This window comes from Scyliorhinus torazame, chromosome 1 (genome assembly GCF_047496885.1).
Source record: "Scyliorhinus torazame isolate Kashiwa2021f chromosome 1, sScyTor2.1, whole genome shotgun sequence".
Lineage (NCBI taxonomy): Eukaryota > Metazoa > Chordata > Chondrichthyes > Carcharhiniformes > Scyliorhinidae > Scyliorhinus > Scyliorhinus torazame.
Window position 1 is genome coordinate 41,775,321 of NC_092707.1, and position 27,185 is coordinate 41,802,505.

Below are 27,185 nucleotides of genomic sequence, written 5' to 3' on the forward strand. Positions count from 1 at the left end.
CACGCCCCGCATTGGGTAAACCTTGAGCTGGGGGAGGAGAGGGACCAGCGCCCGTTGTGGCGCTTGGAGGTGGGGCTGTTGGCGGACGAGGAGGTGAGTGAGCGGGACCGAGGAAGCATCGAGAGATACCTGGAGGCCAACGATAACGGGGAGGTCCGAGTGCGGATGGTATGGGAGGCGCTAAAGGCAGTGGTTAGGGGAGAGCTGATCTCCATTAGGGCCCCCAAGGAGAGGGGAGGGAGAGGCTGGTGGGGAGATGGTGAGGGTAGACAGGAGGTTTGTGGAGGTGCCGGAGGAGGGACTGTTGAGGGAGAGGCGTAGTCTCCAGGCAGAATTCGACCTGTTGACCACCAGGAAGACGGAGGCGCAGTGGAGGAAATTTATGAGTATGGGGAAAAGGCAAGTCGGATGCTGGCGCATCAGCTTTGGAAGCGGGACGCAGCTAGGGAGATCGGGGGAGTTGAGGACAGGGGAGGGAGTGTGGTGTGGAGTGGGGTTGGCATCAAGGGGGTCTTCAGGGACTTTTATGAGGAATTGTATCGGTCCGAGCCCCCACTGGAGGAGGGAGGGATGGGCCGCTTTCTGGACCAATTGAGGTTTCTGAAGGTGGAGGAGGGACTGGTGGCGGGACTGGGGGCCCCAATTAGGCTGGAGGAGCTGACCAAAGGGATAGGGAGCATGCAGGTGGGGAAGGCACCGGGGCCGGATGGTTTCCCGGTCGAATTTTATAAAAAATATATGGACCTGTTGGGCCCGTTGCTAGTTAGGCCCTTTAATGAGGCAAGGGAGGGGAGGGGCTTTGCCCCCGACGATGTCCCGGGCACAGATCTCCTTGATCCTGAAGCGGGACAAGGATCCCTGCAGTGTGGGCCTTACAGACCGATTTCCTTGCTAAATGTAGATGCCTAGGTGCTGCTGAAGGTCTTAGCCACGAGGATTGAGGATTGTGTGCCACAGATCATCCATGAAGACCAGACGGGGTTTGTGAAGGGGAGACAGTTGAACGCGAATGTGCGGAGGTTTTTGAACATTATCATGTGCCAGCGAGGGAGGGGGAGGCGGAGATAATGGTGGCGATGGACGCTGAGAAAGCCTTCGAGAGTGTAGAGTGGGGTACCTGTGGGAGGTGCTGAAGAGGTTCAGGTTTGGGGAGGGGTTTGTCAGGTGGGTTAGGCTGTTGTACGAGGTCCCAATGGCGAGTGTGGCCATGACAAGAGGAGGTCTGAGTACTTTTGATTGCATCGAGGGTCTAGGCAGGGGTGTCCCCTGGCCCTGCTCTTCGCACTGGCGGTTGAACCCCTGGCTATGGCACTGAGGGAGTCGAGGAACTGGAGGGGGTTGGGGTGGGGAGGAGCATAGGGTGTCGCTCTATGCGGACGACTTGCTGCTATATGTGGCGGACGGAATGCCTGAAGTAATGAGGATCCTCAGGGAGTTCGGGGATTTCTCAGGGTACAAGCTCAACATGGGGAAGAGCGAGTTGTTCGTGGTTCACCCAGGGGACCAGGAGAGGGCGATTGGCGAGCTCCCACTAAAAAGGGCGGAGAGGAGCTTCAGATATTTGGGGGTCCAGGTGGCTAGGGACTGGGGGCCCCTGCATAGACTTAATTTCACGAGGCTGGTGGAGCAAATGAAGGGGGAATTCAAGAGGTGGGACGTGTTGCTGCTGTCCCTGGTGGGTAGGGTGCAGTCAGTTAAGATGACGGTGTTCCCAAGGTTTCTGTTCCTGTTCCAGTGCCTCCCCATTTTTATCCCGAAGGCCTTCTTTAGGCGGGTCAACAGGAGCATAACTGGGATTGTGTGGGTGTGAGGGACTCGGAGGGTGAGAAAGGTGTTACTGGAGCGGAGTAGGGATTTGGGGGGGGGGGGCTGGCACTGCCCAACCTCTGTGGGTACAGCTGGGCCGCCAACGCGGCGATGGTGCGCAAGTGGGTGATGGAGGGGGAGGGGGCTGCATGGAAATGATGAAGACGGCGTCTTGTGAGGGTACGAGTCTGGAGGCGCTGGTAACGGCGCCGCTGCCGCTCCCTCCAATGAGGTATACCACAAGCCCGGTAGTGGCGGCTACCCTCAAAATCTGAGGGCAATGGAGGCGACACAGGGGGGAAGTTGGGTCCACCGGTCCTCGGTGTGGACCCCAATACGTGGGAACCACCGGCTTGTCCCAGGGAGAATAGATGGAGGGTTTTCGGGGTGGCACAGGGCAGGGATAAGAAGCCCCCCCCCGGAACACCTTTAGATATTTACAGGTAAGGGCGTTTGCCAGGCGGCAAGTGGTGGAATTCCCACGGCTGCTACAGGACCGGGTGCTCTCGGGGGAGGGGGGGGGGGGTTGAAGAGGGGAAGGTCTCGGAAATTTACCAGGTGATGCAGGAGGAGTCCTCGGTGGTGGAGCTGAAAGGTAAGTGGGAGGAGGAGTTGGGAAAGGAGATCGAGGAGGGGACGTGGGCAGATGCCCTTGGGAGGGTGAACTCTTCCTCTTCGTGCACGAGGCTCAGCCTCATACAGTTTAAGGTGCTGCACAGGGCACACATGACCAGGACAAGGATGAGCCGGGTGAGGACAGGTGTGTTAGGTGATTAGGGAGCCCAGCAAATCTCACCATATGTTCTGGGCATGCCCAGTGCTGGAGGAATTTTGAAAGGTCGTAGCGAGGACCGTGTCGGGGGTGGTAGGATCCAGGGTCAAACCGGGCTGGGGGCTCGGAATATTTGGGTTGCAGGGGAGCCGGGAGTCCTGGAGGCGACAGAGGCCGGTATTCTGGCCTTTGCGTCCCTGGTAGCCCGGCGAAGGATTCTCCTTCAGTGGAAGGATGCGAGGCTCCCAAGCGTGGAATCCTGGATCAACGATATGGCGGGGTTTATTAAATTGGAGAGGGTGAAATTCGCCTTAAGGGGATCTGTACAAGGGTTCTTCAGGCGGTGGCAACCATTCTTGGACTTCCTGGCAGAACGGTCGACAATGGTCAGCAGCAGCAACCCGGGGGAAGGGGGGTTTCTATTTTATTTTTGTTTGTCTACACTGGGGGATCTGAGGGGGTGTATATATTTGCTATGTTTGCTTTGTGTTAATTCGGGGTATTCATTTATTATTTATGTATAGGGAGGCACGGGGGTTGTTTTATTTTGTTCTGTATTTAATTCTATTGGGTTCCTTTTTCATTCTATTGATATTTTGTGAAAACCTCTAACAATTATTTATTTAAAAAAAGACGGATGTTTAAGCAATGTACCTTTTAGAAAACAGTGATGTCATAGAATGGATGGAGCTCAGCTCAGGTCAGCCATTTTGCAGGTTTTTAGTTTCCGCTTTAAAAGCAGCGTCTGTATTTCCAGAGAGCTGCAAATTTTGCAGTTTGGTTTTGCTGAGAGAAGCTAAAAAGTGCCTGGCTGGTTTTGCTGAGAGCAGTTTAAAAGTAGAAAGCCAGTTTGCGACAGTCTCTGCCATTCTACAGAAAAAATATATATCCTTTAACCTGATGTGATACAGTTTAAAGGTGTTGAGTCTCTTGGAAGTTTGAAGGAACATTTTAAGGAATTATTTACTGTTGTAATATTTTCTGCGTTATCTTTGAAGTAAGAAGTTTTAAGAGAGCCAATGTTTATTTAAGATGTTAAATTGAATTTATGGAATAAACATTGTTTTGTGTTTAAAAACCCACGTGTCCATAATTGTAATCTCACACCGAGGGAAAAAGCCGTGTGCTCGGTAAAGCAACAAATCCATTAAAGGGAGAGGTTGGTTGAACTCCATGATACATTTTGGGGTTCTGAAAACCCTCGCCCAAAACAGGAGGCATAGACTATTTTCTAAATGGGGAACTGCTTAGGAAATCAGAAGCGCAAAGGGACTTGGGAGTCCTTGTTCACGATTATCTAAGGTTAACATGCAGGTTCAGTCGGCAGTTAGGAAGGCAAATGCAACGTAGCATTCATGTCGAGAGGGCCAGAATACAAGACCAGGGATGTACTTCTGAGGCTATATAAGGCTTTGGTCAGACCCCATTCGGAGTATTGTGAATAGTTTTGGGCCCTTTTCCAAGTAAAGATGTGCTTTCCTTGAAAAGTGTCCAGAGGAGGTTCACAAGAATGATCCATAGAATTAAGAGCTTGTCATGAGGAACGGTTGAGGTCTCTGGGTATGTACTCTGAGTTTAGACGGATGAGGGGGGGATCTTATTGAAACACACAGGATACTGTGAGGCCTGGATAGAGTGGACGTGGAGGGGATGTTTCCACTTGAAGGAAAAACTAGAACCAGAGGACACAATCTCAGACTAAAGGGACAATCCCTTTAATAAATAAATAATCTATTGTCACAAGTAGGCTTACATTAACACTGCAACAAAGTTGCTGTGAAAAACCCCTGGTCACCACATTCCGGCGCCTGTTCAGACACAGAGGGAGAATTCAGAATGCTCAGCTGGTCCGGGAATTGGAAGCAGTGCTGCTGGCCTTGTTCTGCATCACAAACCAACTGTCTAGCCCACTGAGCTAAACCAGCTCAGTGGTTTAAACCATTTTTAAAACAGATGAGAAGAATTTCTTCAGCCAGAGGAGGTGGTGAATCTGTGGAACTCTTTGCCGCAGAAGGCTATGGAGGCCAAATCCCTGAGTGTCTTTAAGTCTGAGATAGATGGGTTCTTGATCAATAAGGGGGTCGGGGGTTATGGGGAGAAGGTAGGAGAATGGGGATGAGAAAAATATCAGCCATGATTGAATGGCGGAGCAGACTCAATGGGCCGAGTGGCCTAATTTTGCTCCTATGTCTTATGGTTTCCATGCATCTGTTGCTCTTGTCCTTCACTTGGTAGAGGTCGCAGGTTTGGAAGGTTCTGTTGGAGGAGCTTTGTTGAGTATTTTGTAGATGGTGCACACTGCCGCCACTGTAAGTTGGTAGTGGAGAGTGTAGCCAGTTAAAATGGCTAACTCCCGATTAGAATGGCCAAACCCTGATTTAAAATGGCAAACGGAAGAGGCTGATGGGAAAATCAGCCAACAGGACTCAAACAGGCAGAACTGTGTATTTGCCTCTGGGGAGGCCAGTCAGAATCGATACCTGCAGCAATCGATACCACCAGCCATCTGAATATAAATTAGCAATCCCTGGGAACAATGTGCAACAAATTAGACACACAAAGCCAAACCAGACTTTTCGGCGCCAGCAGGAGCCTACACAAAAGAGAGGTGAACGACCACCCCAAAACCGCCCATCGATCAAGGAATCGCTCCAGCATTGGAGAATATCGAACCAAGTGATTGGGACGAAGTCCAATCACTTGGAACCAGGTACAGGGTCCGCCCCGAAAGGCGGGAAGCCCCTGGGGACCATAAGAATAGAGTCCAAGTTCAAATCGACCCTTTTTCTCCTCTCCGCACCCTTCGATACCCTTCTGCTGACCTTCTACAACAGCCGCTAGAATCGTAAGTCTTACTCCAACGCTCGCTACGAGATAAGCACTCCTGGCTATCGACCTGTACCAGCTTTGAATCCCGCAGGCTCAGAACCCATACGAAAGGCCATTTGTTTCCCTGGCCTGGTGGGCCATTTCCAAAGTTAAGTATTGGCCTGTTAGTTGTAGGAAGTAGCTTAGAAGTAGAATTAATGTATAAGTATTGATTACTGTATATCATAAATGTGCCTTGATTTAACTCTTACTAAGCGGTGTGTTGGATTATTGATCATTACTCTGACTTGAACCACGTGGCGGTATCAGAAAGATACCTGGCGACTCAAGAGCAAAGGTGATAGAAGAGCAATTAAACTAAGGCTAAAACGAGCAACAAGAGAAGGAATGTTTACATTGGTGTGGATGGAGCACCAATCAAATGGGCTGCTTTGTCCTGGATTATATTGAGCTATTTGAGTGTTGTTGGAGCTGCATTCATCCAGGCAAGTAGAGTCACGCTCCTAACTTGTACCTTTCGGTGTTCTTCAGGTTTTGGAGAGTCCGGTGTTGAGTTACTTGCCACAGTATTCCTAACCTATGACCTGCTCTTGTAACTACTGTATTTGTATGGCTAATCCAGGTCAGCTTCTGGTCATTGGTAACTCTCAAGATGTTGATAGTTGGTGATTCGTCAAAAGTAATATAATTGAATACCGTGGAGAGATGGTTAGATTCTCTCTTGTTGGAGATGGTCATTGCCTTTCACTTGTGTGGCGTGAAAGTTACTTGTCACTTATAAGCCAAATCCTGAATGTTGTCCAGATCTTGCTGCATTTGGACGTGGACTTCGTCAGTACCTGAGGAGTTGTGAAGGGTGCTGAATATTATGCAAACGTTAGCAACCATTTCCACTTCTGACCTTATGAAAAGAAGGTCATTGATGAAGCAGCTGAAAATGGATGGACTCGGAACACTGCACTTAGGACTCCTGTAGCAATATCTTTGGACTGTGATGATTGATTCCAAATACTGAGGAGTTTTCCTTGGGTGCAACAAATGATTAAACCTATGATCAATAAGCCCAGATAAATGATCAAATCATGGACTTTATGTCTCAGATACTTTGTAAACCAGATGAACCATTAGCAGAGTTCTAAAACTCTGATTTATCAGACAACTTATTTATGCATCTCTGCTTCCTTGCCAAGTTGCATTAATACATTCATGCCCAGCTATGTAAGAAGTGAATGCAATTTCTCCAGCTCTGGGTTAGACCTGTTAACTTGGCTAGGACAGAAACAGGGACATATTTTTCAGTTTCTCATTTTGTTTAGATATTTTGTTACCTCTTGGATTACCTTATCCATTTCTTGTACTGTTGGATAACTGGATGCTGTCCAGGTGATGTGATTCGGATATCCTTTCATCCTACTGTGTAACCAGTAGCTGTGAGACATTGAAATATCCTGGCTACTGTTTATTTATTTGAAGTATTTTGCCACTGTCTTTGTTGGGACCCAGTCTTGCCATTTTTCTTTCTGGCCAAAGTAAAAAGTTGGTCATGAGAATTTTGGGTCCAGGGTTGTGCTCCGTGGCACTTCACGCGGTGGCACCAATTGTCACCAGATTCTTATAGTTCATGGAGGAACTGTGCCTGTGGGCTCTGGTATGAGTAGTGAGCCAATGTTGGTGTTTGTCACTGGTGAGGCCGATAATAGTTTGGTAATCCATCTGTGATGGCTCATGGATTTTTGACCATCTAACTCCTGTTGAAATGGACAGTGTGTAGATGTCCATTCACTGGTTAGAATGTGTTCAGTACTGGTCCTTCACAATCCAGTTAGATGAATGCAAGTGCGGCATAGCTAATTATTCAGAATTGGTTTATCTTTTTGGAGCAAGGCGGCATTTGTGTTCAGATTCCTGTGCGTTATTCTTGTGTGTTCGCTTCCTGATGCTCGTCGTTGCAGTTAGATTTTGGAATGCAATGTACAATAACCTGCTGGGCCTAAACTTTGCAATATCTACCCTATTTCCATAGTTCCAAAGATTACACTGCTCCAGTTAATTTCATCAGTGCTGGAATCCGTCGACCTGCAGCTGAGGAAAATGAGGAAGAGAAGGACTCTGATGATTCTGAAGAGGAGAAAGTTAAGCGAGATGATTTTCCAAAAGAATTTGCACCAAAGAAACTAAAAACTGTATGTATTCAGTCAAGGGCTTGGGCTTGTCACTAGACCGCTATGATTGAGTGTTGATTCATCAAAAGACGTGATAGCAGTGATGGGCTAGCCAATATCATGTGATTCTGGTCAGGTGGATTCAGTCATATTTCCAACAACAGTTTCATGTTATCAAACCATTTACATTTAGTGAAAAACTCTTAAATGATGCATTTCAAGGGCTAAGAAAATGTCACCTCTGGGTTTTATTTTTCCATTGCCCTGAAAACATCCTATTTTTACAGATTATCATAGAATTTCATAGAATTTACAGTGCAGAAGGAGGCCATTCGACCCATCGAGTCTGCACCGGCTCTTGGAAAGAGCACCCTACTCAAGGTCAACACCGCCACCCTATCCCCATAACCCAGTAACCCCACCCAACACTAAGGGCAATTTTGGACACTAAGGGCAATTTATCATGGCCAATCCACCTAACCTGCACATCTTTGGACTGTGGGAGGAAACCGGAGCACCCGGAGGAAACCCACGCACACACGGGGAGGATGTGCAGACTCCGCACAGACAGTGACCCAAGCCGGAATTGAACCTGGGACCCTGGAGCTGTGAAGCAATTGTGCTATCCACAAGGCTACCGTGCTGCTCCAGATGCCAGGAGTAAGCATATTTGGTCAAGAGTGTTATACCATGCAATGCATTATTGTAAAAACTTTCACATCTAAATGATTTACTGTTCAATTTTGACTTCAGTCAGGAGAGAGAGGGTTGGGGGTGATTAGAGATCACCTGCACCTTGTTGGTTTATATGTTCAAAAACCATCATTATTTTCTGTCTAAAGTAAAAACGTGTATTTAATCAGGATGTAATAGTATTTGAGGTTGATTTCCCCAAAATCAAATCATTTTCATGAAAATTGGTGTCGGGTATTTGTTTACATCGGAGAAATGGTAACGTGTGCTTTATTTGTTTTTACAGAGAATTAGATAACTGTTATTGTTTACTGAAATAGTTCTGCATCCTGATTAGCTATTTATCCGGCTGCAGTAGTTGAATAAAACATTAAATATATACTTTCCAGGCACCAAGAAATGTCACCGTAGCCGAGAAGAATTTTTGCACACTTTCCAGCGTCTTTTCGTGAAGATGTGTATCCCCCACGCACTCCCCGCTGCCATCTCTCCATGAGGACAAGTTACATACTGACTAACTGGTGCCCTTCCAGATTTGGTTCAGTGACATCAATTTGTATTTATCTAATTATGTTTTCGCAGGGTGGCTTTTTCAAATCTAGTTCGAAAGGATTCACAGGAGGACATCGAACAAACCAGGAGATTGGCACCTGGGAAAAACACACCAAAGGGATTGGACAGAAACTGCTGCAGAAGATGGGTTACGTACCTGGCAGAGGTCTTGGGAAGAATGCACAAGGTACAGTTATCAGAAAGTTATTAGCAACAATAATAATTCTCTATGTAATTAATTCGACAAAAGATATTGAGCTTATTGGGAATGTTGGCAAGTGCTGTCCCCATCTTCTGGACTGTCACACATGTCTCTGAGTGAAAGTGCAGTTCTTCTTCTGATGGATATTGAGGAGTACTCCAGTGGACTGTGGAACTGCCATAATGCTTCCATCCATTTAATTTCCTGAGACATGGTTAAGTTTGTCCCTACAGCCGCCACAATCTCACCCCCACCAGCCAATTTAACTTGTATTCTTCACTGTGCAACCTAAACAGGTTCCCATCCTGAGCATTACAATTCCATCGTTTCATCAGCTCCAAACCATCCAATATAATCTTTTGCCCAGTTTGTCGATTTAGGTGTTGTGTAGTCATGCCGTTAATACTATTTCTATTGCTCTGCAGGAATTGTGGCACCAATTGAGGCAAAGATGAGGAGGGGAAAAGGAGCGATTGGTGCTTATGGGTCTGAACGAACAGAACAGTCACTGAAGGACTTTCCCATTGTTGACTCCGATGAAGAAGCGGACGAGGTTTGGAATACTACAACTCTTGTTCTGTTATTTGTATTTTTTGAAAAGCACCTAAATCATACATTTTTCCGTTTTCTGAACATTTGATGAACATTCCAAACATTTGATCTTGCCGTCAATCACACACATGCATTTTTGAGCGTGAGTTAATGGAAAGCAATTCAGAGAAGAAACCCTGAATAAGTACTTCCTGTGCTCTCTCCCTCACCTGACAATGGCCCCAGTCTAAAAGTACAAAGGACCAATTGTATGTTTCCATATTACCCTTTCCTATAAAACAAGCTTCTTTTGGCACTTAATGCTTAGTATTACACTGGTGAGAAAAGGGACTATTTGGAGTAGGATGCAGCACAACAATTATAACTTGTATTTATATCATAATAAAACATCGCAAGGTGCTACATTGGAGATCTACAATGCAACGTTTGACACTCACTAGCTATATGGATATATGCGGGTAAGTGAGCAAAAGCTTAACCAAGAGGTAGCTTTTAAGGAGGGGAGAAAAAGGTAGAGAGTCGGAGGTACAGAGAGACAATTCTAGAGTTGAGGGCATTGGTAGCTGAGCTTAAGGTCATCAATAGTGGAGCAATTAAACTCTGGGGTGCTCAAACGGGCAGGTTTAGGGGTTCTCTGAGGTTAATGGGATAACGTTAGTGGGCAAGGCCATGGCCATGAAAATAAGGAGGAAAATTTTTTAATGGAGTTGCTTAACTGGGAAACAATGTGAGCACATTGTTGGTTGATGGTTGAATTGGGTATTGTTAAGTAAGGACATGGCAGCGAATGTTGCATTGTCTAAAGTTACTGTGTAGAATGTGGAGGCTGGCTAAGAGTGCATTGGAGTAAGGTGGGGTGCTCTTTTGGAGGGTTGATGCAGACTCGGTAGGTTGATTTGCCGCCTCCTGCACTGCAGGGATTCTATGAATACTTGGAGTTGGACCAACAAATGACTTATTTCCCAATAGAATAACTTCCCCAGTTGATTGGGTGAATGTAGTTGGGGCGATGTCTCCCTTAGATGCCTATTTCTTGCTATCTGACTACTAACCAACATTTGCACCTGCTTACAGAAGCCATAGATTGAACACTTTACTGAAAGGTGAAAAGTGGCAGTAGAAACCCTGCATGAGAGGATTCATTTTCCCCCTTTAAATTTCCCTGCAAAATTCATGCTTCCCTTTTCTAGAAGGATTAAGCACTGCTTGGTGTCTAGACTTGAACTGTTTGCTTTGGGGAGGTGGAAGTTATTTTCTCTTCTTTCCTCTGGCAAAAGAAAAGCTTAATATATTCAGCACTTTTCACAACTTCACTATGTCCACAGCTAGTGAAGTATCTTTGAATGTCAATCGCTGTTATAATGTCGGAAATACAGTGGGCAATTTGCACACAACTGAGATAATTGGCTGGCCGACTACACCTGGGCTTCTGTCGATGTCAGGTTAACATACCCACCACTCCAATTTAATTCTCTGCCACATGACCCATTGCTTGGTGCCTGGTCTCTGAATGAACGTCGAGAGTTCATTGAGTTGCGATTCACATGAGAGGATCTCTGCGGTTGAAGGGATGTTTGATAGTCCGTCAGTTATGAAGGGCAGTCAGTAACCAGTGACTAATTAAGCGTTTGTCTTCAGGACTTTCAGAAGGAGATGAGCCAGTGGCGCAAGGATCCCACAGGTGGAAAGAAGAAACCCAAGTACACCTTCAAAACTGTAGAGGAGCTGAAAGCGAAGGGAGCAACCAGCCTGGGCAGGAAAATGGCTACCCCTCAGACAGAGCTTTCACAAGTCAAGGTGCGTGGGAAAGGGCTTTTCCTCATTTGCAAATGTTTAGAAATGTCCACATACAATTTTTTTTTTTAAATTGTTTTTTAAATTATTATTAAAGGTTTTCATAAAATATCAGTAACAAAATGAGAAAAAAAAGAACCCAACATGGTTAATTACAAAACACAGTCCAGAAAAACAACCCTCCATACCCCCTCCCCCCTGTACATAAATAATAAATTAACATTAACACCCCAACTTAACACAACAGGTATTTACACCCCCTCAGACCTGTCTGTCTATCGTTCTGCCAGGAAGTCTAAGAACTGTTGCCACCGCCTAAAGAACCCTTGTACCGACCCTCTCAAGGCAAATTTCACCCTCTCCAATTTAATGAACCCTGCCATATCGTTGATCCAGGATTCCACGCTTGGGGGCCTCGCATCTTTCCACTGAAGAAGAATCCTTCGCCGGGCTACCAGGGACGCAAATACCAGAATTCTGGCCTCTTTCGCCTCCTGCACTCCCGGCTCCTCTGCCACCCCAAATATTGCGAGCCCCCAGCCCGGTTTGACCCTGGATCCTACCACCCTCGACACCGTCCTCGCTACGCCCTTCCAAAATTCCTCCAGTGCTGGGCATGCCCAGAACATATGGGTGTGATTTGCTGGGCACCCTCAGCACCTAAAGGACCTGTCCTCATCCCCAAAAAACTGGCTCATCCTTGTCCCGGTCATGTGTGCCCTGTGCAGCACCTTAAACTGTATGAGGCTGAGCCTCGCGCACGATGAGGAAGAGTTCACCCTCACTAGGGCATCTACCCACGTCCCTTCCTCAATTTCCTTTCCCAACTCCTCCTCCCACTTACCTTTCACCTCCACCACCGAGGCCTCCTCCTCCTCCTGCATCATCTGATAAGTTTCCGGGATCCCCCCCCCCCCCCCCGAGAGCACCCTGTCCTGTACTGTGTGTGGCAGTAGCCGCGGGAATTCTACCACCTGCCGTCCGGCAAATGCCCTTACCTGTAAGTACCTGAAGGTGTTCCCCGGGGGGGAGCCCGTACTTCTCCAGCTCACCTAGGCTCGCAAACTTCACGTCCACAAATAGGTCCCCCAACCTTCGTTTCCCTGCCCTGTGCCACCCCAAAAACCCTCCACCTGTTCTTCCTGGGGCGAACCGGTGGTTCTCCCGTAATGGGGTCCACGCTGAGGCCCCAACTCCCGTGCCGCCTCCACTGCCCCCAAATTTTGAGGGCAGCCACCACCACCGGGCTCGTGGTATACCTCCTTGGAGGGAGCAGCAGCGGCGCCGTTGCCAGCGCCCCCAGACTCGTACCCACACAAGACGCCTTCTCCAGCCTCTTCCATGCAGCCCCCTCCCCCTCCATCACCCACTTGTGCACCATCGTCGCATTGGCGGCCCAGTAGTATCCACAGAGGTTGGGCAGCGCCAGTCCCCCCCTATCTCTACTCTGCTCCAGGAACACCCTTCTCACCCTCTGAGTCCCTCGCTCCCACACAAACCCCATTATACTCCTGTTAACCTGCCTGAAAAAAGCCTTCGACATCAACACTGGGAGGCACTGGAACAGGAACAAAAACCTTGGGAGCACCGTCATTTTGATTGGCTGCAACGCGTCCCACCTCTTGAACTTCTCCTCCATTTGCTCCACCAGCCTTGTAAAATTAAGCCTATGCAGGGCTCCCCAGCTCCTGGCCACCTGGACTCCCAGATACCTGAAGCTCCTCTCTGCCTTTTTTAGTGGGAGCTCGCCAATCCCCCTCCTGGTCCCCTGGATGATCTACGAACAGCTCGCTCTTCCCCATGTTGAGCTTGTACCCCAAAAAGTCCCCGAATTCCCTAAGGATCCTCATTACCTCTGGCATTCCTCCCACCGGGTCTGCCACATAAAGCAGCAGGTCGTCCGCATAAAGTGACGCCCTGTGCTCCTCCCCACCCCGCACCAACCCCCTCCAGTTCCTTGAGTCACTCAGTGCCATAGCCAGGGGTTCAATCGCCAGTGCGAAGGGCAGGGAGGACAAGGGACACCCCTGTCTCGTCCCTCGGTGCAACCGAAAGTACTCTGACCTCCTCCTGTTTGTGGCCACACTCGCCATCGGGACCTCATACAACAGCCTAACCCACCTGACAAACCCCTCCCCAAACCCGAACCTCTTCAGCACCTTCCACAGGTACCCCATTCTACCCTATCGAAGGCTTTCTCAGCGTCCATCGCCACCATTATCTCCGCCTCCCCCTCCCTCGCCGGCATCATGATAATGTTCAAAAACCTCCGCACAGACTTCCGGTTGCGGCGATGCCCAGCTAAGCCTCGCGTTTCGGCGGCTCCAGCTCAAACGGACCTTCGGGCTCTTTTAAGAGCCCCAGCGGGGAATTTTTTCAAGACTAAACCCGGTGTGGGGTGAGATAACAGGGAGTCCCCCCCAACAAAATAGAAAAATATCGGCGGCGACGGCTACATCGCGAAGAATCCTCGAGGATATGGACAGGAGGAAAAAAGGAGCAAGATGGCGGCGGAGAAAGCCCAGGCGACATGGGAGCCCGACCAAGACGAATTCTTAAGACGGTGTGTGGAGCTACTTAAGAAGGAGGTGCTGACCCCGATGCTACAGGCAATTGAGGGGCTTAAGGAGGCACAAAAGACCCAGGAGATGGAGCTCCGCGTGGTGGAGCAGAAGGTGACGGATAGCGAAGACGAGATCCTGGGCCTGGCAGTCAAAACGCAGACGCACGAGGCGCTCCACAAAAAGTGCATTGAAAGGATTGAAGCCCTAGAAAATAGAGCACGGAGAAAGAACCTTCGGATCCTGGGTCTCCCCGAGGGAGTGGAAGGAGCGGACTGCGGGGCTTACGTGAGCACGATGCTAAGCTCGCTGATGGGAGCTGACGGCCCCTTGGAAGTGGAAGGGGCTCATCGGGTCCCTGCGAGGAGACCAAAGGCGGGAGAACCACCTAGGGCGACAATTGTGCGATTTCATCGCTTCAATGATAGAGAAGTGGTTCTGAGATGGGCCAAAAAGGTACGAAGTAGTAGATGGGAGAATGCGGTGGTACGGGTGTACCAGGATTGGAGTGCGGAGGTGGCGAGAAGGAGGGCGAGTTTTAATCGAGCCAAGGAGGTGCTACACAAGAAGAAGGTGAAGTTCGGGATGCTGCAGCCGGCGCGACTATGGGTCTCGTACCAGGAGAGACATCACTACTTCGAAACGGCGGAAGAAGCATGGACCTTCATTAAAAACGAGAAACTGGATCGGAACTGAGGGACTGATGTTAGAGGGGAAATGACACTGTCGATGTATATAGGGATGTAAATTGGGAAGGGGGGGACACTAAGAAATGTGGGCGCCGGTAGGGGGAAAGAAGAGACATAGGCGGGGGATGGGGAATAGGAGTGGGGCGGTAGAGGGAGCTGCGCCACAAGGGGCGGGACAACTATAGAGAATACGGGGCTTACTGTCCTTGTTCCCGCGCCAGAAAGGTGATGGCGGGAAGATAGGCGCAAGGTAGATGGGAGTTCCCCACACGGTGGGGGGGGGGTCAAGGAGTGAGCGGGAGAAGCCGGGGTCAGTTGAAGTCAGCTGGAGGTAGAAAACCCGGACCTGGAGGTAGGAAACCTGATAATGGGGGGAGACTTCAACACCGTGTTGGACCCAGGGTTAGATAGATCTAGATCTAGGACCGGAAGAAGGCCGGCAGCGGCCAAGGTGCTTAAGGGGTTTATGGACCAAATGGGGGGAGTGGATCCATGGCAATTTGTTAGGCTGAAGGCCAAGGAATTCTCCTTCTTCTCCCATGTTCACAAGGTGTATTCCCGGATAGATTTCTTTGTTTTGGGAAGGTCGCTGATCTTGAGGGTGGAAGAAACTGAGTATTCAGCCATAGCTGTCTCAGATCATGCCCCACATTGGGTGGACCTGGAACTAGGAACTAGGAGAGTAGGAGAGGAGAGGGAGCAGCGTGCACTCTGGCGATTAGATGTGGGATTGCTGGCGGATGAGGGAGTCTGTGGAAGGGTGCGGGGATGTATCGAGAGATACCTGGAGGCCAATGACGACGGGGAGGTCCGAGTGGGAGTAGTATGGGAAGCACGAAAGGCGGTGGTCAGAGGAGAGCTGATCTCCATCAGGGCCCACAAAGGGAAAATAGAGGCCAAGGAAAGGGAAAGATTACTGGGGGAGATTTTAAGGGTGGATAAAGAATACGCGGAGGCCCCGGAGGAAGGACTATACAGGGAGAGATGACGACTCCAGACGGAGTTCGACCTTCTGACCACTAGGAGGGCGGAGGCGCAGTGGAGGAAGGCACAGGGGATGAGATATGAATATGGGGAAAAGGCTAGTCGCCTGTTGGCCCATCAGCTGCGAAAGAGGACAGCGGCGAGGGAGATAGGGGGAATTAGAGATGGAAAGGGAGCTACGGTGCGGAGAGCAGGGAAGATAAACGAGGTGTTTAAGACCTTTTACGAAAGACTTTATAGGTCCCAACCCCCGGAGGGAAAAGAGGAGATGCGGCAGTTTTTGGACCAATTAAGGTTCCCGAGGGTGGAGGAGCAGGAGGTGGAAGGCCTGGGGGCACCAATTGGGGTGGACCAGGTTACCAAGGGGCTGGGGAACATGCAGGCAGGGAAGGCCCCGGGACCAGATGGGTTCCCGGTGGAATTTTATAGAAAATATGTGGACTTGCTGGCCCTGCTGTTGGTAAGGACTTTTAACGAGGCTAGAGAAGGGAGGGCTCTACCCCCCGACAATGCCGGAGGCGACGATATCGCTAATTTTGAAGCGGGATAAAGATCCGCTGCAGTGCGGGTCCTATAGGCCTATCTCACTGCTAAATGTGGACGCCAAATTGCTAGCAAAGGTGCTGGCAACGAGGATTGTGTCCCGGGGGTGGTGCACGAAGACCAGACAGGATTTGTAAAGGGGAGACAACTAAATGTCAACGTGCGACGGCTATTGGGGATGATAATGATGCCCCCAGTAGAGGGGGAGGCGGAGATAGTGGCGGCAATGGATGCAGAGAAGGCATTTGATAGGGTGGAAGTATCTATGGGAGGTGCTGAGGAGGTTCAGGTTTGGGGACGGGTTTGTTAGCTGGGTCCAACGGCAAGTGTGGTCACGGGTCGGCAAAGATCGGAGTATTTTCGACTATACAGGGGAACAAGACAGGGATGCCCGCTATCTCCATTACTGTTCGCGTTGGCAATTGAACCACTGGCCATGGCGCTGAGAGACTCCAGAAAATGGAGAGGGGTGATTAGAGGGGGAGAGGAATACCGAGTGTCACTCTACGCGGATGACCTACTGCTATATGTAGCGGACCCAGTGGGGGGGATGACAGAGGTCATACAGATATTGAGGGAGTTCGGAGATTTCTCGGGATATAGGCTTAACATGGGAAAGAGTGAACTTTTTGTGATACACCCTGGGGACCAGAGTAGAGGGATAGATGGCCTACCGTTAAGGAGAGTGGAAAGAAACTTTTGATACCTGGGGATTCAGATAGCCAGGAGCTGGGGAACCTTACACAGACTTAATCAGACACGACTGGTGGAACAAATGGAAGAGGACTTCAAGAGGTGGGACATGCAGCCGCTGTCACTGGCGGGCAGAGTGCAGGCAATTAAGATGATGGTCCTCCCGAGGTTCCTATTTGTGTTCCAATGTCTCCCTATACTGATCACTAAGGCCTTTTTTAAAAAAATAGACAGGAGCATCACGAGCTTCGTGTGGGCAGGGAAGGTTCCGAGGGTAAGGAGGGGGTTCTTACAACGTAGTAGAGACAGAGGGGGACTGGCGCTGCCGAATTTGGGCGACTACTACTGGGCCGCCATTGTGGCGATGATTCGTAAATGGATGATAGAGGGAGCGGCGTGGAAAAGACTAGAGATGAAGTCCTGTAAAGGGACGAGTCTAGAAGCGCTGGTGACGGCGCCACTACCGCTCTCACCAAAAAAATTTACCACGAACCCAGTGGTGGCGGCAACATTAAGTATCTGGGGGCAATGGAGGCGACAGAGAGGTGTGCTGGGAGCCTTGGTGGGGTCCCCAATTAGGAACAACCATAGGTTTGCCCCAGGGAGGCTGGATGGAGGATTCCAGAGCTGGCACCAGTTGGGAATTAGGAGAGTGGGAGATTTATTTATAGACGGGACGTTTGCGAGCTTGGGATCGCTGGAGGAAAAGTATAAGCTGCCCCGGGGAAATTTCTTTAGGTATATGCAGGTGAGGGCGTTCACAAGACAACAGGTGAGGGAATTTCCGTTGCTCCCGACACAGGGGATCCAGGATAGAGTGCTTTCGGGGGTGTGGGTCGGGGAGGGCAAGGTGTCAGAGATATACCGGGAGATGAGAGAAGCTGGTGGGCGAACTGAAAGGAAAATGGGAAGAAGAGCTCGGGAAGGAGATTGAGGAGGGTTTGTGGGCTGATGCCCTAAGCAGGGTAAATTCCTCTTCCTCGTGTGCCAGGCTTAGCCTGATCCAATTTAAGGTGCTGCATAGAGCACACATAACTGGAGCAAGGTTGAGCAGGTTCTTCGGAGTGGAGGACAAGTGTGGGAGGTGCGGCGGAAGCCCGGCAAACCACACACACATGTTTTGGTTGTGCCTGGCATTGGAGGGGAGTGACTGGAGTGATCTCGAAGGTGGTGAAGGTCCGGGTCAAACCAGGCTGGGGGTTAGCTTTATTTGGAGTTGCGGATGAGCCGGGAGTGCAGGAGGCGAAAGAGGCCGATGTCGTGGCCTTTGCGTCCCTAGTAGCCCGGCGTAGGATTTTACTCATGTGGAAGGAAGCGAAACCCCCCGGACTGGAGGCCTGGATAAATGATATGGCGGGGTTCATAAAACTGGAGCAGATTAAGTTTGCGCTGAGAGGATCGGCTCAAGGGTTCACCAGACGGTGGCAACCGTTCCTCGACTACCTAGCGGAACGTTAGAGGGAAGATAGATGACCAGCAGCAGCAACCCGGGGGGGGGGGGGGGGGGGGAGATGTTTGGGTTCTGGGAGGGGGGGGAGTTTCATTTTGTTATTTGGTTAGTTTACCATGTTAGTTAGTTACTCATTGTTACATTGTAGTTATGTTACTTGTACTTTTAATTTTTCTTTTCTTTGATGTGTAAAGGGAAAAAATTGTGATTGAAAAACTTTAATAAAATATATTTTTTTAAAAAAACCTCCGCACATTCGCGTTCAACTGTCTCCCCTTCACAAACCCCGTCTGGTCTTCATGGATGATCTGCGGCACACAATCCTCAATCCTCGTGGCTAAGACCTTCAGCAGCACCTAGGCATCTACATTTAACAAGGAAATCGGTCTGTAAGACCCACACTGCAGGGGATCCTTGTCCCGCTTCAGGATCAAGGAGATCTGTGCCCGGGACATCGTCGGGGGCAAAGCCCCCCCGCCTCATTAAAGGTCCTGACTAACAGCGGGCCCAACAGGTCCATATATTTTTTATAGAATTCGACCGGGAAACCATCCAGCCCCGGTGCCTTACCCGCCTGCATTCTTCCAACCCTTTGATCAGCTCCTCCAGCCCAATCGGGGCCCCCAATCCCGCCACCAGTCCCTCTTCCACTTTTGGAAACCTCAATTGGTCCAGGAAGCGGCCCATCCCTCCCTCCTCCCGTGGGGGCTCGGATCGGTACAATTCCTCGTAAAAGTCCCTGAAGACCCCATTGATGCCAACCCCACTCCACACCACACTCCCTCCCCTGTCCTCAACTCCCCTGATCTCCCTAGCTGCGTCAGCTTCCGAAGCTGATGCGCCAGCATCCGGCTTGTCTTTCCCCCATACTCGTAAATCTGGGCCTTCCTCCACTGCACCTCCACCTTCCTGGTGGTCACCAGGTCGAATTCGGCCTGGAAACTACGCCTCTTCCTCAACAATCCTTCCTCGGGCTCCTCCGCATGCCTCCTGTCTACCCTCACCATCTCCCCCACCAGCCTCTCGCTCCCTCCGCTCCTTGTGGGCCCCAATGGAGATCAGCTCTCGCCTCACCACCACCTTCAGTGCCTCCCATACCATCCCCACTCGGACCTCCCCGTTGTCGTTGGTCTCCAAGTACCTCTCTATACTTCGTCGGACCCGCTCACTCACCTCCTCATCTGCCAGCAGCCCCACCTCCAAGCACCACAGCGGGCGCTGGTCCCTCTCCTCCCCATCTCCAAGTCCACCCAATGCAGGGCGTGGTCCGAAATGGCTATTGCCGAATACTCCGTATCCTCTACTCTTGCTATCAACGCCCTACCCAAAATGAAAAAGTCGATTCGGGAAGAAGCCTTATGGACATGTGAGAAGAATGAAAATTCCCTAGCCCCCGGCCTTGCAAATCTCCAAGGGTCCACCCCTCCCATCTGGTCCATAAACCCTGTCAGCACTCTAGCCGCTGCTGGCTTCCTACCCGTCCTAGACCTGGAGCGATCCAGTGCCGGATCCAGCACCATGTTAAAGTCTCCTTCCAAGTCTGGGATCCGACCCACATCGTCCCAGTTCGGGGCATACACATTGACCAGTACCACCCTCGCTCCCTGCAACTTACCACTTACCATTATGTACCTATCGCCATTATCTGCCGCAATGCTCGACACCTCGAATGACACCTTCTTTCCCACCAAGATCGCCACCCCTCGATTTTTGGCATCCAGCCCCGAGTGAAACACCTGACCTACCTACTGTTTCCTCAATCTTACCTGGTCTACCACCTTCAGGTGTGTCTCCTGAAGCATAACCACATCCGCCTTGAGCCCCTTCAGGTGCGCGAACACGCGGGCCCACCTAACCGGCCCATGCAGTCCCCTTGCATTCCAGGTTATCAGCCGGATCAGGGGGCTACCCGTCCCTCTCCCCCGCCGACTAGCCATGACCCCTCCTCAGCCAGCCACGCGCCCGCACCCCACGCCCGACCCGTTCCCCACAGCGGCATACCCCCATCTCGACCCCCCCCCCCCCCCCCCCCCACTCACTCCAGCTCCTCCTTGACCATAGCAGCAGCAACTCGACCACCCCCACCCCCCCCGGCTAGCACCCATCCTGGCTGATTTACTACCCCCATTGCACTTCCGCAAGTCAGCTGATTCCTGCTGACCCCGGCCACTCCCGCCTCTCCTTCGACTCCTCCCATTGTGTGGCACACCCTCCTCTCCCATCCCCATCCGTTCTCCCCCTCCCCCTTCCGTTCTAAGTGCGGGAAACAGCCCTTCCCCGCCCAGTCTTCAGCGTGGGAAAAAGCTCGCGCTTTCCACCTACCAGGCCCCGCCACCTCTGACGCAGCTCCTTTTACAGGCCCGGTCCCCTCACCCCTGACTCGGGCCTCCCACTCCCCTCCGGGGCCCCATCTCACCGCCGTCCACCCCCCCCCCCCCCCCCCCCCCCCCCCTGTTCCGTTTACCTACCCCCTCCAAGAGCTCCCCCGACCAATCCAACCATAACAGTGCCCAACCCGCCCCAGCCACCCTCACCGACCCGAAAGAGAAAAACACAGAGAAATAGAAACCCGAAGCAATACAAAGGCCCCCCCCCCTCGGAACAAAAATAAACATAACATATCAACTGCAGTCCCCAATAGCCCATCCCGACCCTCAATCTGTGTCCAACTTCTCAGCCTGAACAAAGGCCCACGCCTCCTCCGGAGACTCAAAGTAATGGTGCCGGTCCTTGTAGGTAACCCACAATCATGCCGGCTGCAACATGCCAAACTTCACCCCCTTCCTGTGCAGCACCGCCTTCGCTTGATTGTACCCGGCCCTCCTCTTCGCCACCTCCGCACTCCAGTCCTGGTATATCCGAACCTCCGCGTTCTCCCACCTGCTGCTCCTCTCCTTCTTGGCCCACCTGAGCACACACTCCCGATCGACGAACTGATGGAACCTCGCCAGCACTGCCCGCGGAGGCTCGTTAGCCTTGGTCCTCCTCGCCAGCACTCTTTGGGCCACTTCCAGCTCCAGGGACCCCTGGAAGGACCCCGCTCCCATCAGCGAGTTCAACATGGTGACCACTCAGGCCCCCACGTCCGGCCCCTCCGGGAGGCCCAGAATCTGCAGATTCTTCCGCCTCGACCGATTCTCCATCTCCTCGAACCGCTCCTGCCATTTCTTGTGGAGCACCTCGTGCGCCTCCACCTTTACCGCAAGGCCTAAGATCTCGTCCTCATTGTCAGAGATCGTTTGTCGAGCCTCGCGGATCGGCGCCCCCTGGGCCGTCTGTGTCTCCAGCAGCTTATCAATAGAAGCCTTCATCGGCTCTAGCAGGTCCGTTTTAATCTCTCTGAAGCAGCGCTGGAAACCCTCCTGCTGCTTCTCCGCCCACTGCATCCACGCTGCCTGGTCTCCGCCCGCCGCCATTTTGTCCTCCTTCCCGCGCACCTTCTTCGGGTCCACCACCACTTTTTCTGTTGCCCCGCTGCTAGTTGAAGCCATATACTGAAGGGGAGCTGTTATAGACTCCTTCCCACACCGGGAAACGTTGAAAAAGTTACGTTGGGGGCCCTGAAAAGAGCCCAAAAGTCAATTTTTGCGGGAGCCTCCGAATGTGCGACTTAGCTCCGCATAGTCGCAACCGGAAGTCCTTCCATATACAATTTTAAACATTAATTCTTGTTGTTTAAAGCTATTCTCACTTTCAGGACAGGATGGGTAATTGTTACGTAAAATAATACAATCGTATCAAAGGAATTTATAAAATTATTTTGATAGAATAAGGCTAAAGCTGCTGTCTTAGAAAATGTTAATGTTTTGGCAGATTTAGTAACCAGTACCTGTGGCTTTTAAATGACCGTCTATGCCCAAGGTTTCAGAAGGAGGTGAACAGAAATGAATTTTACTTTTTTGCTATGCCCCTCAGCATGCTTATTCTGTCAAGCTGCATATTGGTATAATGATTCACTGCTGGACCTGTGACCTGCTAGCCCACTGAAATCTTGTGCTTGCCCAGGGAATTGCATTTTTACAGAGGGTGTGAGTAAAAAATATGGAAGTCATCTGAAGGTAATAAGGGAAAAAAATTATTTACCACCTTACAATAGGTAGGGAAAATAATCAACAACAATTTAATGATTTATTTGGAGATTTAAATAAATAAACATTTTCCAAATTATTTTAGTGTAGATGTGAATCCTTCTCCCAAATGCGCACTGCAGCTCTTGCACAACATACCGTCTGGCAGTGTGAAGAGTATCACAGAGAGTCTACTCGTCTGCCTTAACAAAATAAAAATTACAACATCCATCACGCCAAACATTACACTCCATGGCAAACATATTTTAAAAAGAAAGCTGCAGTGTATTTTTATTCTCTGGACTATCGATCCACAAACCACCTTTGCTAAACCACACGTTAAACTCTGATTACACTTTGGGGTGGGGGTTATTTATACCATTTCTCCACATTTAATCTGAGCAGTGGCCTTCTAGAACTATAGACCCCAATGCTTGGGCGAATAGTTAGTATCGATAATTGAATGAGGTTGTTGGTCTTTTTGTGTTGTGTTGTTTTCAGCAATTAATTGTGGGTAGACTTGTGAATGCTAGACATTATTGTTTTGCCCTCTGCTATTGGATTCGATTTGTTTATTGTCACGTGTACCGAGGTACTGTGAAAGATATTTTTCTGCGAGCAGCTCAACAGATCATTAAGTCCATGAAAAGAAAAGCAACACAAGATGCACAATGTAACTACATAAACACACCGGCATCGGGTGAAGCATACAGGGGTGTGGTGTTACTCGGGTCAGTCCATAAAAGGGTCGTTTAGGAGTCTGGTAACAGCCGGGAAGAAGCTGTTTTTAAGTCTGTTTGTGTGTTCTCAGACTTCTGTATCTCCTGCCCGATGGAAGAAGTTGGAAGAGTGAGTAAGCCGGGTGGGAGGGGTCTTTGATTATGCTGCCCGCTTTCCCCAGGCAGCGGGAGGTGTAAATGGAGTCAATGGATGGGAGGCAGGTTCGTGTGATGGACTGGGCTGTGTTCACGATTCTCTGAAGTTTCTTGTGGTCTTGGGCTGAGCAGTTGCCATACCAGACTGTGATGCAGCCAGATAAGATGCTTTCTATGGTGCATCTGTAGTGGTAAGAGTTAATGTGGACATAGAATCATAGAAGTTTACAGCATGGAAACAGGCCCTTCGGCCCAACCAGTCCATGCCGCCCAGTTTTTACCATTAAGCTAGTCCCAGTTGCCCGCACCTGGCCCATAACCCTCTATACCCATCTTACCCATGTAACTATCTAAATGCTTTTTAAAAGACACAATTGTACCCGCCTCTACCACTACCTCTGGCAGCACATTCCAGACACTCACTACCCTCTGAGTGAAGAAATTGCCCCTCTGGGCCCTTCTGAATCTCTCCCCTCTCACCTTAAACCTATGCCCTCTAGTTTTAGACTCCCCTATCTTTGGGAAAAGATGTTGACTATCTACCTTATCTATGCCCCTCATTATTTTATAGACCTCTATAAGATCACCCCTAAGCCTCCTACGCTCCAGGGAAAAAAGTCCCAGTCTATCCAGCCTCTCCTTATAACTCAAACCATCAAGTCCCGGTAACATCCTAGTAAATCTTTTCTGCACTCTTTCTAGTTTAATAATATCCTTTCTATAATAGGGTGACCAGAACTGCACACCGTATTCCAAGTGTGGCCGTACCAATGTCTTGTACAACTTCAACAAGACGTCCCAACTCCTGTATTCAATGTTCTGACCAATTAAACCAAGCATGCCGAATGCCTTCTTCACCACCCTGTCCACCTGCGACTCCACCTTCAAGGAGCTATGAACCTGTACTCCTAGATCTCTTTGTTCTATAACTCTCCCCAACGCCATACCATTAACTGAGTAGGTCCTGGCCTGATTCGATCTGCCAAAATGCATCACCTCACATTTACCTAAATTAAACTCCATCTGCCATTCGTCGGCCCACTGGCCTAATTGATCAAGATCCCGTTGCAATGCTAGATAACCTTCTTCACTATCCACTGTGCGACCAAGCTTGGTGTCATCTGCAAACTTACTAACCATGCCTCCTAAATTCTCATCCAAATCATTAATATAAATCACAAATAACAGTGGACCCAGCACCGATCCCTGAGGCACACCACTGGTCACAGGCCTCCAGTTTGAAAAACAACCCTCTACAACCACCCTCTGCCTTCTGTCGTCCAGCTAATTTTGAATCCAATTGGCAACCTCACCCTGGATCCCGTGAGCTTTAACCTTTTGCAACAACCTACCATGCGGTACCTTGTCAAAGGCTTTGCTAAAGTCCATGTAGACAACTGCCCTCATCTACCTTCTTGGTCACCCCCTCAAAAAACTCAAATCAAATTTGTGAGACATGATGTTCCACGCACAAAGCCATGCTGACTGCCCCGAATCAGTCCTTGCCTCTCTAAATGCTTGTAGATCCTGTCTCTCAGAATACCTTCTAGCAACTTACCTACTACAGACGTTAGGCTCACCAGTCTGTAGTTCCCAGGCTTTTCCCTGCTGCCCTTCTTAAACAAGGGCACAACATTCGCTACTCTCCAATCTTCAGGCACCTCACCTGTGGCTGCCGATGATTCAAATATCTCTGTTAGGGGACCCGCAATTTCCTCCCTTGCCTCCCACAACATCCTGGGATACATTTCATCAGGTCCCGGGGATTTATCTACCTTGATGCGCTTTAAGACTTCCAGCACCACCTCCTCTGTAATATGCACACTTCTCAAGACATCACTATTTATTTCTCTTAGTTTCCTAACATCCATGCCTTTCTCCACCATAAATACCGATGAGAAATATTCATTCAGGATCTCACCCAACTCTTGTGGCTCTGCACATAGATGTCCTTGTTGATCCTTAAGAGGCCCTACTCTTTTTCCCTTTATGTATCTGTAGAAGCTCTTTGGATTCTCCTTTGCATTATTTGCCAAAGCAATTTCATGTCCCCTTTTTGCCCTCCTGATTTCCCTCTGAACTCTATTTCGACAATCTCTATACTCTTCAAGGGATCCACTTGATCCCAGTTGCTTATGTACGTCATATGCCTCCTTCTTCTTTTTGACCAGAGTCTCAATATCTCGAGTCATCCAGGGTTCCCTACTTCTACCAGCCTTGCCCTTCACTCTAAAGGGAATGTGCTTACCCTGAACCCTGGTTAACACATTTTTAAAAGCCTCCCATTTACCAGCCGTCCCTTTGCCTGCCAACAGTCTCCCCCAATCTACCTCTGCAAGTTCTTGTCTGATACCATCAAAATTGGCCTTGCCTCAATTAAGAATTTGAACTCTTGGGCCAGACCTATCATTCTCCATCGCTATCTTAAAACTAATGGAGTTATGGTCACTTGTCCCAAAGTGATCCCTCACTAACACTTCTGTCACTTGCCCTTCCTTATTTCCCAATACGAGGTCAAGTTTTGCCCCCTCTCTAGTCGGTCCATCCACATACTGAATGAGAAATCCCTCCTGAATACACTCAACAAATTTCCCTCCATCCAAGCCCCTAATGCTATGGCTGTCCCAGTCAATGTTGGGAAAGTTAAAGTCCCCTACTATTACCACCCTATTATTTTTGCAGCTATCTGTAATCTCCTTACATATTTGCTCCTCAATTTCCCGCTGACTATTTGGGGGCCTGTAGTACAGTCCTATCAAGGTGATCTCTCCCTTCTTATTTTTCAGTTCCACCCATATAGACTCAGTGGGCGAACCCTCGGATATATTCCCTCTCAGTACTGCCGTGATGTTCTCCCTAATCAAAAACGCCACTCCCCCTCCTCTCTTACCTCCTGTTCTATCCTTTCTATAGCATCTGTACCCCGGAACATTGAGCTGCCAGCCCTGCCCCTCCCTTAGCCATGTTTCAGTCATAGCTATAATATCCCAGTCCCATGTGCCCATCCATGCCCTGAGTTCATCCGCTTTGCCCGTCAGGCCCCTTGCATTGAAATAAATGCAGTTTAATGGAGACTTTCCTTGCTCTCTGCCCTGCTTTCTCTGGTCATGCTTTACACACACTCCCTTCCTGCCTTTTGTTTCCGTCCCCACTGACTTCCTACATCGGTTCCCATCCCCCTGCCACATTAGTTTAAACCCTCCCCAACTGCACTAGCAAACACACCCCCGAGAACATTGGTTCCGGTCCCACTCCGATGCAGACCGTCCGATTTGTACAGGTCCCACCTCCCCCAGAACCGGTCCCAATGTCCCAGGAATTTGAAACCCTCCCTCTTGCACCATCTCCCAAGCCACGTATTCATCCTAGCTATCCTGTCATTTCTACTCTGACTATCACGTGGCACTGGTAGCAATCCTGAGATTACTACCTTTGAGGTCCTACTTTTTAGTTTAACTCCTAACTCCCTAAATTCAGCTTGTAGGACCTCATCCCGTTTTTTACCTATATCGTTGGTGCCTATATGCACCACGACAGCTGGCTGTTCACCCTCCCTCCAGAATGCCCTGCAGCCGCTCCGAGACATCCTTGACCCTTGCACCAGGGAGGCAACATACCAACCTGGATTCTCATTTGCGTCCGCAGAAACGCCTGTCTATTCCCCTTACAATTGACTCCCCTATCACTGTAGCTCTGCCACTCTTTTTCACGCCCTTCTGTGCAGCAGAGCCAGCCACGGTGCCATGAACCTGGCTGCTGCCACCTTCCCCTGGTGAGCCATCTCCCCCAACAGTTTCCAAAACGTTAAATCTGTTTTGGAGGGAGATGACCGCAGGGGATCCCTGCACTGCCTTCCTACTCTTCCTCTGTCTATTGGTCACCCATTCCCTATCTGCCTCAGTAATTTTAATCTGCGGTGTGACCAACTCACTGAATGTGCTATCCACAACTTCCTCAGCAT

The 27,185-nt window shown here is 49.8% G+C and overlaps 1 protein-coding gene across 1 annotated transcript in view; it reads left to right on the forward strand.

The window, feature by feature from the left end:
* The window catches only part of tfip11 (tuftelin interacting protein 11), a 56,846-nt gene that overhangs the window by 12,616 nt on the left and 17,045 nt on the right, over window positions 1-27,185 (forward strand). The window contains exons 3-6 of the mRNA XM_072489514.1: window positions 7,431-7,590; window positions 8,845-9,001; window positions 9,442-9,569; window positions 11,207-11,365. Of these exons, the coding sequence (XP_072345615.1) occupies window positions 7,431-7,590; window positions 8,845-9,001; window positions 9,442-9,569; window positions 11,207-11,365 (604 nt within the window). The remainder of the gene's footprint in view (window positions 1-7,430; window positions 7,591-8,844; window positions 9,002-9,441; window positions 9,570-11,206; window positions 11,366-27,185) is intronic.